At 44.2% G+C, this 13,632-nt stretch overlaps 1 protein-coding gene across 1 annotated transcript in view; it reads left to right on the forward strand.

Moving 5' to 3' along the window:
- Positions 1-13,632, forward strand: part of STX6 (syntaxin 6) — a 119,858-nt gene that overhangs the window by 81,181 nt on the left and 25,045 nt on the right. Inside the window, exons 5-6 of the mRNA XM_078643491.1 lie at positions 879-1,001; positions 2,100-2,206. Of these exons, the coding sequence (XP_078499617.1) occupies positions 879-1,001; positions 2,100-2,206 (230 nt within the window). The remainder of the gene's footprint in view (positions 1-878; positions 1,002-2,099; positions 2,207-13,632) is intronic.

Raw genomic sequence — 13,632 nt, forward strand, 5'->3', positions numbered from 1 at the left:
ATGAAGTGAATTGAAGAATCTGATTTGCATTCTTTCAGGATGCCCCATGTTTATAGAAACCGGTAATTTTATCCACTATCTTGTAAGTAACATTGAGTAAGTAAAACTGTGATTAAAGACTGGTCACAAACATTGAAGAAGAGTGCAGTGAGGCTTACTGGCCAAGCCATTCATTGTAAAGTCTGGATGGCCCTATTTCATCTACTCAGGTGTGTGGTTTGTGAAATCCTTGTGAAAAGCATGTCCTCATTTAAAATACATTCAGTGATTTGTCATGTCTTAATTTTCTGGTTCAGTCACCCAACCTAATAGTTTGCTCATTAGGGCTTTCAAAGCAGCTGTGGCACAATTGTCTTGCAAGGAAGTTTCAACAAGTTCAGAAATGCTGAAGCATGTGCGCTATATTGAATATTTAGTTTGACGCACATTACTGCCCCCTACTTGCACATAGTGGTCTATAATAGTTACCTGTGATCTTCTGTTCTGAGTTATGTGGAGATGAGCTTGGTTCATCGAAGCACTGCAACAATCCCTGTCCTCGGAGTAGTTGGTCTGCACAGCCCAGTGAAACTTTTCGGAGCACTGGTGTTCTTGAAGAAGCTCGGGGGGTTTGCAGCACTCACACTCCAAATGTGTGTGCCTTTTAGTTTCCTTTTTACGTTGTGTACTTCAAGGTGCATTTTCTCTTGATTATCTTTTGGATTATTTCCTTTTATGTGTGGTTTTACAGTTTTTCTTATACACTACTTGTATTCTAGTTTGTCATGTTTTGGATGGCCCATTTAAGTGGTGCCTTGCTGTTACCATGAAAATGAAGAAAAAGTAATGAAATGTTGTTGCCTCTCTATTTCTATATGCCTGTCAATTTACTTGCACAGACCCTACTGGGAGAGAATGCTGGACAGAGCTGGGCCCCAGGAGCTGATAAATACAAACGCCTGGATCGGGAGTTGCATTCCGCTAACACCCACTTTATTGAAGAGCAGCATGTGCAGCAGCAGGTAACAACACAACTTGAGTTGGGGTGTGTGTGGATTGGGGTTGATCTTGTATGAGAAATCGTGCAGTACTGGAAATCTTGGTTTGGGGATTATTAGTGGCCGACATGGAGTCATAATGTTTAGGGCCCAATATTTATCCACCAACACTGGAGAGGCTCATGGGCTGATGAGAATAAGGCTGCAATATGTACAGCAGACTACCAGAGCATTTGGGGTCCAGCAGTACTTCAAGCTGAGGGAGAGAGGATGTACGTGTAATAGTATAGCAGGTCCTCATAGACTGCAGGGTAGTGGTGCCCTTTAAGTACTTTAGAGAGTATGAATGTAGGTCCCACACAGTGCTTCTGAGTCAGATGAAAAAAAAATAACTGGCCAATACAGAACCTAGACTCCAAGCTGGATGAGTGGTTCAAGTGTCTGTAAAGCTGTAAGTTGAGAGGCTGGAAATCTTCTTTAATGGAGAAGGTTTTGATTGGCAGTGTGATACTGTACAAAGAAGTTTAGGGACACTTTTGGAAGCAATCTTGCAGGGAGAGGATGCACATAGCTGGCGAAGGAAGTTCTGCAGTCCAGCGTTAAATTTGTGCAAAGAGGCTAAAGTTACAAGAAGGAGTCAGAAGCCCTTTAGGCATGTATATATGACAGTCAAGATATCTAGCACATTTGCTTTTTTTACTATCAATTCATTCACACATCGCATCCAGATTTGCAGTTAACCTTTAGCTTTCTCTGTTGTATTTTCAATACATATGAAGTAGCAGCTGAATATCAAACTGCCTGAGTGATATCCATATTGGCTCTCTTCGTCCAATTTCAATGACTTATCCTCTGACTTCCTTCACCACCATGGAGACAAAACTTAATTCCTCGCCTCCTCTAACTCTTGATGCAACCTTTCAATTGTTTTTGTAGCTCCTCGCTGCTTTCCATTACTACCACCCTCTCCTTTTATTCCTCGCTCTCATTCTTCTCTTTAACTGTATATCGCCATACATATTTCCTTACCTTTGATTAGATTTCCAGTTTGCTCTCAGCTAAGCCACTGGACATATAAATTGCTCTGTCTGTATTCACCATCTACTTCTTTGTCTCATGTAGCTGATTGCAGAGCAGCAGGACGAGCAGCTGGAGCTGGTCTCTGGGAGTATTGGGGTCCTGAAGAACATGTCTCAGCGCATCGGCAATGAATTAGATGAGCAAGCAGTGTGAGTAAGGCTGTTAGCATGAAGTAGTTAGCCTATAAGAGAAATCGGCATATGTGGAGAAAAGGGGCCTGTTAGGGATAGAATGAGCAATTGGAGAACCAGAAGAAAAAGAAAGGAACCAATGAGAGCGCCTTGGGGGGGGCTGGGTGAAGGATAAACCAATAGAGATCGGTTTTCAGGGCTGAATGAGTAGAATTGGGAGCTGTCTCCTTTGGGAGGCATCAAAAAAATGAACTATGAAGAAACCAGTGGAGGACTGTCACAGCAATGATGCAAATCTGGAGCAATCAGATATTTTTGATCAATCGACATGAAATGCCAAAACATGTAATAATCTTAAGTCCGCTTTGGAAAGTTGAATTCAGATTAGTCATAGAAGAGTGATTTTGAGGAGCAAATGGCAGATATGTATGTGCCTTTTCCAAATCCCACAGGGGAGTGTTGATCACTAGCTTTGTAAAAACTACTGGACAGGTAAAACAACAAATTTCATTTGAAGATAGCAACCACTCATATTTAACAGACTTTTTCCATCCTTCATTCATAAGTAAATCCACTGGTTTTTGAAGATCTCAAAAATAAAAAATAGTTGGCCTCCTATCCCAAAATTTAAACTTGATCTTGGAATCTGAATCATGCCATTAGGAGGTTTGTACGCACAGGCATTAGGAGGTCTGTGGAGCCTTCGTTAAAAGAGAGAGGAACTAGAACACACCATAGAGAGTTGCAAATGAACCATTTCACCACATACGTTGTATTTTGACTATGGAGTTTTTAGCTTCAGCCCTCAGTACGGTCAACAAAAGTTAGGAAATGTAGTCCATTTTACACACTGAGCTGTCTAAAATTATTCTGTATTGGGCTTGACAAGCCAGGGAATGGAGTGCATGTGATGCTGATGGCTCCGCTCCTTCCCCAAAATATCAGCTTGCATCCAGACCCCCTTTTGCCCCTTTGATGTGAGCAAACCCTTTACAGCCAGGGGCTCTGGAGCTGCTTGGCTTTCCGGTAGCGACAGAGATTTGAGCAGGCACTAGTCCCAATAATCTGGCCATATGCCTCTCAGCCGGAGTCGGCCAGCCACCATCTTGGTGACATTAATAGTGGAGCAGAGGTAGTGCTGCAGCACAGCTATTGTATTTCTTGGGTCGGTGTTTCGGCAACTTCAATTGCTGCTTCCTCGACAAGTGAGCCCACTGCCCCAGAAATCTGGGTACTCAGCGTAACACAGCTGAGAACTGTCAGGTAGTTTTGATCTTCCTGGGAGTTTGTAGAGGATGCAAGTTTACAGGTTTTTAGTGTACCTAATCATCTGGTGACACAAAGGCGATCCCTGCTGAAGAGATCGCATTGCATTGGTGGTGGGTACCCTCCACGTGTCAGACAAAGTTGGGCAAATCCCAGGACTCCAGGAGGACCTCGGCCGCTGTAGGGTCTCCGGATTTCCCCCAACCACCATCACTCCCGCCAGACCCGGTGAACTTCCTAATTGAGGGTGAGCCACTACTGAGGCAGAAAGTGGTACTTGGATCCTGGGAGGAGGTCTTGACATCCCAGGCATTAACCTATTCCGGTGGGATTAAGAAGTGGGTCCAAGCCTGTGTTTTCTTTATGTGGCTGAAAGCTATAGAGAATAGAATCTCTTTCACGGTGAGAAGTGGAAAATCTCCACTGAGTCAGACGTATCATCAAAGTGTCTGTTGTTGCTGGCATTTGGGGTCTAGATTGTCAGGGCCTGTGATACTAATGGACAGTATGGCTTCCAGCAGAGGTCCCCAAGATCACTCTGTTGAAGAGATGCTATCAGCTAAAGTCAGCAAACCGGACAAGATTAATAGGTCTTTTGAATCTACGAGGTTCTCGTCTGAAATGGACTCAGAGAATTCAAGGATGAGATTGGAACTGTTCTGGTGACCTATGTGACATCTGACAAGATTTTGCCTACTGGGAACAAAAGTCAGTGGAAGGGAGAACACTTTTGAAGAAAGGTTGGAAGAAATCTGCCTGCTCTGCAGTAAAGTGATGGTCCTGGATAAAAATAAAACAACATGCTCTTCAACAAAGAAGACCTCGAGAATAGGTCCAGACAGAACAACATTTGTATGACAGCCCCCCTCGGGGTGGCAGAATAGCTGGACATTCAGAACGAAATACTGCAGTTGCTCTAGCACATCAGAAACAGATAGGGATAGGAAAATGTCACTCACAAGATCTCTAGTCTTTGTAGCCTATAGTGGCCACAAACATAGGCTTTTTCCATGGTTTAGCTTGTACAGCATTCAAGAGAAGGAGAATTTAGGCAAATCACTGACATTCTGGGTAAGCGTGATGTACAAGATCATGGGGGCTCGCTTTCCACCTCATTATTTGTCATTGGACTACATGAAGCACTATGCTAAATATCTTGAAGAGGCTGAACAAATCCTGGCAATCACAGAAGACACAAGTGCAGAAGGCTTCCAGCCTGCCTAACCTGCTGGCGGTTTTCACAGGGGTCCAGTGGGAGATTGTGTAACGCTCCAAACAATAGTCACCAACCCCTAAGAAAAATAAATTGAAAAGGCTGATGCTGTTAGAGTAGTGGTGGGATTTCGGGGACCAACCTCCACTCCAAATAAAGAAGGATTAGGATCGGGCCACTCCCGAAGTGATAAAATAAGCCCCCATAGTGGGTACAGCTTCTAGTCTGGACAAGGGGCACACACGCATGTTGGTGAAAAAGTGGAGGGTCCATATCATCCCTATGTTCCAAGATGACCACAACTGAGACCAAGAGGAATAACATGCAAGAATCTTAGTTTAGACTTCACAGTAAGATGTCTTTGGGGATAGATTTAAGGCATAATGTTGCTGGAGTAAGTTTAAGTGAAGCCAATAACGACTTTAGTGCCCTCAAGAGGGGTGGGAATACATATGAAATCTGGTGCGGATCCCCTGGCCTCAAGTTTTACAGATATATACATGCCAAGTGATGTACAAGGGAGGTGGTCTACTATAGACAAGCGGTCCAAGGCATACAGAAGTCGAATGGTCTTAGTTGCAAAGACCATTACACAAGCTGCAATTATACCATGAGTATGGTGTGTGAAAGAAGTTTGTTTTAATGTAAAGGGGCTTAATGCCCCAGTAAAAAAGGGGCCACCATCCCTATTAAAAGAGAACCAGGGAGATATTTGCCTCCTACAAGAAACCTCATGTCGTGAAATTTGATTCACCAAAATTAAATCCCAAGTTCTTTCCAATACAAATGGAATGAATTAAATGAACGCTATCAACAGATGTCTGGTTGTAAAATAAAAATTTGGGTGAAACAGAACCAGCTAAGTCTTTTAAGCTAGAATCTAGAACAAATTCTCATAGATTGGGTACTAAGCCGGTTACCTATCAGGGAATCCCGCTATGTTCCTTCTGTACACATTACAACACCCTCCCCTTCCACTCTTCACCCTTGTTGACCTACTTCAGGAAGAAACTCCAGACCTTGTTCTTCGACTGACACTTGCAGCACAGCGTCTGGATACCTCTCTGAATCTTTCTCGGATGATAAGCCGTGATATACAAGTACCACTTAATTGAGTTGTGAATCTCACTTATGCCCATCTGCAGAGGTATGTTAATCAGGATATCCGAAGGTGGCAGCTAAAATACTTTTCCTGGATGGGCAGAGTGACAGTTGTAACGAGCATTGGCAAAGCCTAGAGGTCTCGCCTCTGAGACCTATTGGCTTTGCCAGTGGTTTTAACCATTCTGTAGCATCCCCCATGCTGTGCAGCATAGCTAAAAAGAAAATCAAGTCATTTTGTAGGGACTCCTACTAAATTACACCAGCACTTTTTTCTTTTTGTTTATCCATCTGAGTTGAATCAGTAAACAAAAAAAGTAGCCTGGTCAGATGGGGGTAAGCAGCAGAGAGAGAAAGCTGATATCATAGCGGTGGTGGGAAAGCAACAAGAGAGAATAAGGAATGTGGAGCAAATGGAGAGCGAGAGGAATGTGGAGCAGGAAGTAAACGGAGAGCACAAGTTGGAGTTGAGGAGCACACAGGCGAACAGGCAACATCGGGAAGAAGCTCACGAGGGCAAGTTCATCACGGAGGAGGTGGGGAGAAGCACACAGGCAGAAAAGGTGCAACATCTCGGCAGTGGGGAAGGAAGAAGAAAAAGGTAGCATCTAAAACGTGAGCAGTGGAAGGTTATAACTAATGTGTCCATGCTCCAGGAGAAGGACAAGCACTGAAAAAGGAAGAAAAGCCCACATAAGCTAATGAAAAATAAGCAAACAAATGGGAGTGACAATGAAGCCAACCAATGGTAAACAATGGACAAACTCTAAGCCCACTGTAAGCTGACAATACATCTCTTAAGAGGGCACATGCACAATCTAGTAGGTGAGATCTAAAATGACTATCATGCCCAAGATTCTCCATCCACATCAGAATATGCCCCTGGCACTACCAGGTGAGGTGCTAAAACTGCGACAAGTCACAATAGGTAATTTGATGTGGCAAGCAAGGACCCAGAGGATAGCTATCAAATTTTCTATCGGCCGATTGCTCAAGAGGGTCCCACCATATTTTAACATATCAAGCACCTCAACTCCTTCATCCAGTGAAATGTTGACAGATCCAAACCCCAAAGCAGTGGTGCTTAGTTGATTACTTGATAGCCGTCCCCATGTGGCAGGTGTCTTGGTTGTGTCAATCTCAGAGAAGTTGGGGGCTGTACTTGTCCCCTGTAAACAGGGCTACATTACCTGTGTAGGCCAAATGTAACGATTTGATTAGATCTTACCACCTTCCCATTGTACTTCTCCTCGTGCTTTAACTCCAATTTCATTCCAATGATGGTGAAACAGACCTTCCATGAGGTCCCTATTTAACAATGGATAAACCTTTTCACAATCTTAAAAAGTATTACAACCTACCTGAAACTGTGAGATGTGCATGTTTATAAGTTCGGCAGTGGGACCGTCATCCGTCGGTCACACCAGAGACTGTGAGGGAGCTCGCACCCTTTTAGAAATGGTTGAAAAGATGGGTCACACGATCTGCAACTCAGTTCAACTCTCTGCATAGTTTTCAGGGGTCAGCTTCTACTGGAAGGTTCCCAGACAGAAAAGGTGTGATAAGGAACTAGAAGGAAACCTCTCTCTCTAGTAAGAACTGGGAACGTCTCCATGACCAAACCAGTGTGTCGTTCCAAAATGTTAAGTTGAGGGAAAGAGAATATAAGATTACTCTAGTATTGGAACTTTTATAGATTCACATGCTTGAATCATTTCCCGTTGTCATGATGGGAGTCCCCGGTACTTAAAATAGTAGTAGTAGTAGGCTTAAAATTAGTCACAGTACACTGATATAGACTAGAAAGGCCTAGGCCTCCACCTATCATTGTCATTCTTAAAGAAGGGACCAAAGTTATGCCCCATCCAATCAGCATCAGTCGCCCTCTAGAACACTCCTGAGGGAAGCTAAGAACCTCAGATTTTTTACCGCACGTTGTGCTAAGGGAGTCTCCTCTGAGGTCTGCTCAGCAAAGTACATTTATATTAATCGGATTTGTTAGACAGAGAGTTAATATTCCTGTTTCTATTTTGGTGGATCTTCATTCTAACTGGGCCATGTCTGAAAAGGCTAAGAAGGCTCTTTTCAGAAAAGTGCCACTTACTTGAAAAAGGTGCTTTACGTTGATGATCCTCACAAAAACTGCATTTATTGCCTTTACCCAGCTTATAAGTTGTCAGACTGCAAGATTTGCCGCACTTTTTCAGACAAAACCCTCAAACAGGGAAGGAGATCTTCTCATCTGACTCCAGAAATTGAAAACCACATCTGACCCAGTGTCGGACTCAGAGAGTAACCAGTCTAGCTCTTCAAAAATCTCTTTAAAGAGGGTATGGGATTTGTCAAAGTCCAATAAAGAGCCTGCCAGAAAATGCGCCAAGAAGTCATCTCATGAATGTTCCTCTGAGCGCAAAGGTTCTCACAAAAAAGAACAGCCATCAAAGACTGTTTCTGAACCAAAAAGTATTCCAGCTCGGTCGACAACTAGAGGCTACACTTTAGGCACGCCAACATTGACAACTTGCTCTTTAGCTCTCATCGTCGACGGTGTCCTTGACATTGTTGACACAAGGTCTGATTTCGTCAACCATTTCTTGTATACCAACTAAGGAGGAGGACACATCGACGAAGCACTCGTCGTTGAAATTGAAGTTGTCAACGACGCTGTCCTTGTGGAAAATACCGCTGACTAGATCATTGTCGACGGAAAAATCGACGAGGCTGCATCGGTCGGCAACGTCATTGCCATCGTCGAGCATGCCACAGACTGATACATTGCAGTCGATGAAAATACAGTCACCAGCGCCACAAAATCTTTGCCGTCGACGACACCACAGGTGTCGACGAAGTCATTGTCGACGACGACATCACCTACGGCAAGTAAATTGAAAGTAGTGGAAGGGAAGACACCTTAGCCGACGCAACCATCGACACAGTTGTCAACGAAGATTGTGTCTGCAAAGCGGAGTATGCCAAAAAAGACACTGGGAACGGAAATTACACCAGAACACTCCTCACCCAGTAAAATTACACGTCTATTACACACTCATCTTTCAGAGGAGGGAGATTCTGAGGAAGGACGCATATAGTTGTCAGAGTTGCACGTCAAATGCGAACGAGATGATGATGACCAGCAATACTATGGTCAAGCCTATTTTACCCAAAGTGAACAAAATCAGCAGTATCATGAAGAAATGGTCACAAGTCCATCTGCATTACTATCTGGTCTGCAATTTATACTGCAGGACTATCGGCAATGCTTCCCACCTTTAGCATTGTTATATATTATAACGTCACCTCCTCAAGTGACATCGCCAGCACAAATATATGCTCCGACTGTACCCTCGGTACCGAAAACTCCACAATCTGTTCCTCTCCAGGAACCGGCCTCTTCGGATGAAGGAGAACTTCATGATACAGCCTCAGAATGGGATGACTGCAGGATGTCTTCACCTGCCTCACCAACACCTCCTCCGGTAGATTCTCCACCAGAGGATATTGGGGGTTTCACAATTTGTTGGAGCATGCAGCGAAAAAGTTTGCTATACCAATGCCCTCCAAGCAAGCAGACTTTTTCTTATATGATTTCAAAGAGCCATTTCCTAAGTCTGTCAGAGCTATTCCCATAATTGATTATATCTGGGAGGAAGGTATTAGAATAATGAAAAACCCAGCCTCTGTGCCAGTGGTGTCCCACGTCTGGATACAAAAATATAAGGCCACTGATGACACTCCAGCGTGCCTCACAGGACATCTAAAACCGGACTTAGTGGTGATGCACACCGCTCAGCGCTGCTCAAAAAAATCCCGCAGCACCTCTTTCTGCACCTCCGGACAAAGAGTGCAGACGTCTAGATTCTATTGGAAAAAGATTCTCGGCAATGTCAGCTCTAACAGTAAAGGCAGCAAACTCCTTCGCCAAATGTGGTCAGACATCGCTTCCTATATTGACCAACTGCCGTAGGATGTTCAAGAGAAGGCAAAAAAGATATTTCATGGAGGAGAGAGAGCATCCAATGAAATAATAGATTCAGCCATGGATGTTGCTGTAACCGGTTTTTAGAGAACTGGCTGGAGCAGCAGTCCTGCGAAGACCAGTATGGTTTAAAGCCACCTAATTTCGTCCTGAGGTTCAAAACAAAATCTTGGACCTTCCATATAATGGAGAAGCTCTTTTTGGCAGCCATTTATAGGAAGCCCTTAAAACCATCAAGGCGTACAAAGATACTGCCTTTGGGAATGGTGCAGTTCAGGAAAGCTCCTTTTTCGAGGGTCAAAGGGTAGAGGTCAACCATCCTATCGAGGAGGGTATCAACAATTCCGCTATCCAGCATATTCTTCAACATCCCAGTCATATCGACCTCAATTTCAGCAAAGACAGCCACCTCAGACATCCTATGTCAGAGTGAATAGAAGAAAGACTTCACGGGCCGGCAAGGATACTAGCCGCCGACAATGATATACCTCAGGCTCTGGCTCTAACTCTCATTTCCCCAAGCTCAACTCAACCGTTTCAGTCTCATCCTGCCTGCCAAAGTCGTAGCTTTGTTTCTGGCTTCAACACCATCTACATTTTCCAGATCGATCCAATGACTGAAAGTCAGTCATGTTCCCAGAGATCTCTTCAGGGGTTCCAAATTTTCTCGAATTTTCATGGCAACCATCCCAGCTAGTATGATGCTATACTGCCTGCATACGGTTCGCCATTACTACAGACCACTGGGTTCTGTGCCTAGTACAATTTGGACACGCTCTAGAATGTATCCAAAAACCGCCTTCAACTCCTCCGCATGTCTTCCACCACAAGCATCTCAGGGCTCTTCGGCAAGAGGTAAAGAACATGCTGTACAAAGGGGTGCTAGAGAAGGTCCCATTTTCAAGCAGGGGCACAGGTTTCTACTCCAGTTTCTTCTTCATCAGAAAGAAGTTACAGCAGTGGCGACAAATGTTGGACCTTCAAAACCTTAATCTGTATTTGAAAAAAAACAATCTTTCAGAATGATAACATTACAAGCTGTACGGAAGCTCCTGAACCGGCACGAATTCCTGACCGCATTAGACCTCCAAGAGGCCTACTTCCATATACCTATCTACAAAAAATACCGGAGATTAGTGGTAGCCGGATGCCACTACCAGTTCAGAGTGCTCACATTTGGTCTCAAGTCTGCGCCCAGGATTTTTACAAAGTGTCTGGCTCCGGTTGCAGCATTTTTCGGACAACAGCAACATCCATTCCTCCCGTATCTGGACCCTTTTAGGGATGATGTCGTTATGCATAACACTGATCCCATTTTGTCGTCTCAGGATGCGCCCATTTCAGGAGGAGCTGGACAAACAGTGGGTACAGTCAGTAGGCTCCATTGTCTACGTATGGTGAAATCCCTAGAGAGGTGGACTGACAAAAAACATCAATAGGTAGGGATGTCCTTTAAACAGGAGGCAGCTCCATTAGTGATCACAACAGATGCATCCTTGGAAGAATGGGGAGCTACCCTCCAAGAGCTCCAAGTAAACGTCAAGTGGCATCAGGCTCAAACTCAATCCCACATAAATTTGCTAGAGCTGAAAGCGGTGCATTTAGCCCTCCAGGTGTTTCTCCCCAGGATACGGAATTAATCAGTGCTAGTACGGACGGACAATACCACAACGAGGCACTATATAAACAAGCAAGGCGGCACGAAATCTCGCCATCTCTCCAAGGAAGCTCAGAAATTGTGGGAATGAGCCATGGATCACAGAATCCGCCTCCGAGTAGAACATGTTCCTGGACAACAGAACACAATTGCTGACACACTAAGCAGGCTTACAACTTCTTGTCATGAATGGGAGCTGCAACACAAAACCCTCAGGAACATATTCCTGCCCTGGGGCACACCGGACTTGGACCTGTTTGCAACTCCCCAGCACCGCTAATGCTGGTACTATGCAAGTCGGTATCCCCATCATGGGTCATGGGGCAATGCCTTTTCAATTGCATGGTCCCGCATCTTTGCTTACGCTTTTCTTCCCATTCCTCTACTTCCAAGAGTCCTGAAGAAGATAAAAATCGAACCATGCAAACTGATCATCATTGCTCCGACATGGCCACATCAACACTGGTACACAGAACTGCTTCTTCTATCTCAGGTTCCACCCTTCAAACTTTAGTGTTTCCCGGTCTCCTGACCATGAACCAGGGGCAGATACTACACCCGGACCTCTGGAACCTGCATTTGTCAGCTTGGCTCCTTAATACAATGAGGTCCGGCACCTAAACATTTCTAGTAAGTGCTGAGGTATACTAGCCAAAGATAGGGCGCACAGTACAAACAAAACATACTGCCTCAGATGGAAGCGTTTCTGCATCTGGTGCCATAGGGAGGATTTACATCCACTGTCCTCTCCAGTGCAAATCTTACCCTACATCCTGCTTCTCACAAAATCAGATTTGGCGCATAGCTCAATAAAGGTTCACTTACCGGCCATTTCCCTTTACAGAAGATCATTGTCATCTCCACCTCTGTGGTCGTCTAGAATAATTAAAGAGTTCCTCAAAGGGCTGTTTCGAGTGTTCCCTCCTATAAGACCTCCACCGCCAACGTGGCAATAGAACGCAGTTCTTTCACAATTAATGAAACCCCCTTTTGAATCAATTCACACTATGGAAATTAAGTTCCTGTCATGGAAGTTGGCTTTACTACTTGCCTGGACCTCAGCCAGACGGGTCAGTGAGATCCAGGCTTTTGTAATAAAAGAGCTTTTCTTGCAATTTAGGGCAGATGGATTTCTGCTCCGAACGAATCCAGAATTCGTTCCCAAGATCTGACTTCCACCTCAACGCACCATTGGTACTAAAGACTTTCTTCCCGAATCCAGCGTCATCGGCGGATAAAACTTTGCGTTTATTGGACGTCAAACAGTGCCTAAAATGTTATCTATATAGGACAAAAGCTTTCCGTATGACCTCTCAACTATTTGTTGCATACAGTGCACCAAGGAAAGGTTTCCTGCTCTCCAAACAAGGTATTTCCAGATGGATCACAAGTGCCATACAATTTTGTCATCACAAAGCAGGCAGACCTCTGTCTGCAATAGTCCGAGCCCATTCCACGAGGTCAGTGGCAACATCTACAGCTTTATTTGTGGGACTGCCACTTCCTGAAATTTACCTTGCAGCAACGTGGAAGAATAGACGCGTATTCACCCAACACTTTTGCCTGAATTCAGCAGTTCTCAATGACACAGTAGTGGGTCAAGCAGTACTTCAGCATCTGTTCCATTAAGATGAGTCACCCCGGTCTACCCTCCTACCTCTCTCAACTGTATCACATTTCCACATGTTAAACTTGTTATTATACTTAAGGCTTAAGGCAGGTCCTTTTTCTGTTACTGTTATGGTTATGTCTTGTATAGTCTTTGGTGACTGCTTGCAGGTTACACTATTTCAGATTCCTGTTATGCTTTCACGATTATGGTAAATGTGATACCAACTGCTTGTTAATCCGATTCAAACATGTGAATCTATGAACGTTCCAATACTGGAGTAAGAAATAAGTTACTTACCTGTAACTGTAGTTCTCCAGTTTTGGAAGCTTCCATAGATTCACATGCGACCCACCCTCCTCCCCGGTGGAAGCTCACCTTATATGTCTCAGCATATTGAATGTAGCACTTGTGCTCGAAAATCTGAGGTTCTGAACTTCCCTCAGGAGTGTTCTAGAGGGTGATTGGTTAGGCAATACTTCGGTCCCTTCTTTAATAATGACTATGATAGGTTATTAAACTAAGAGGCCTAGGCCTTTCTAGTCTATACCCATCAGTGTATTATAACTGATTTTAAGTTTACTACTACTACTATTTTAAGTACCGGGGACTCCCATCATGA

This window comes from Lissotriton helveticus, chromosome 1_1, assembly GCF_964261635.1.
Source record: "Lissotriton helveticus chromosome 1_1, aLisHel1.1, whole genome shotgun sequence".
Classification (NCBI taxonomy): Eukaryota; Metazoa; Chordata; class Amphibia; order Caudata; family Salamandridae; genus Lissotriton; species Lissotriton helveticus.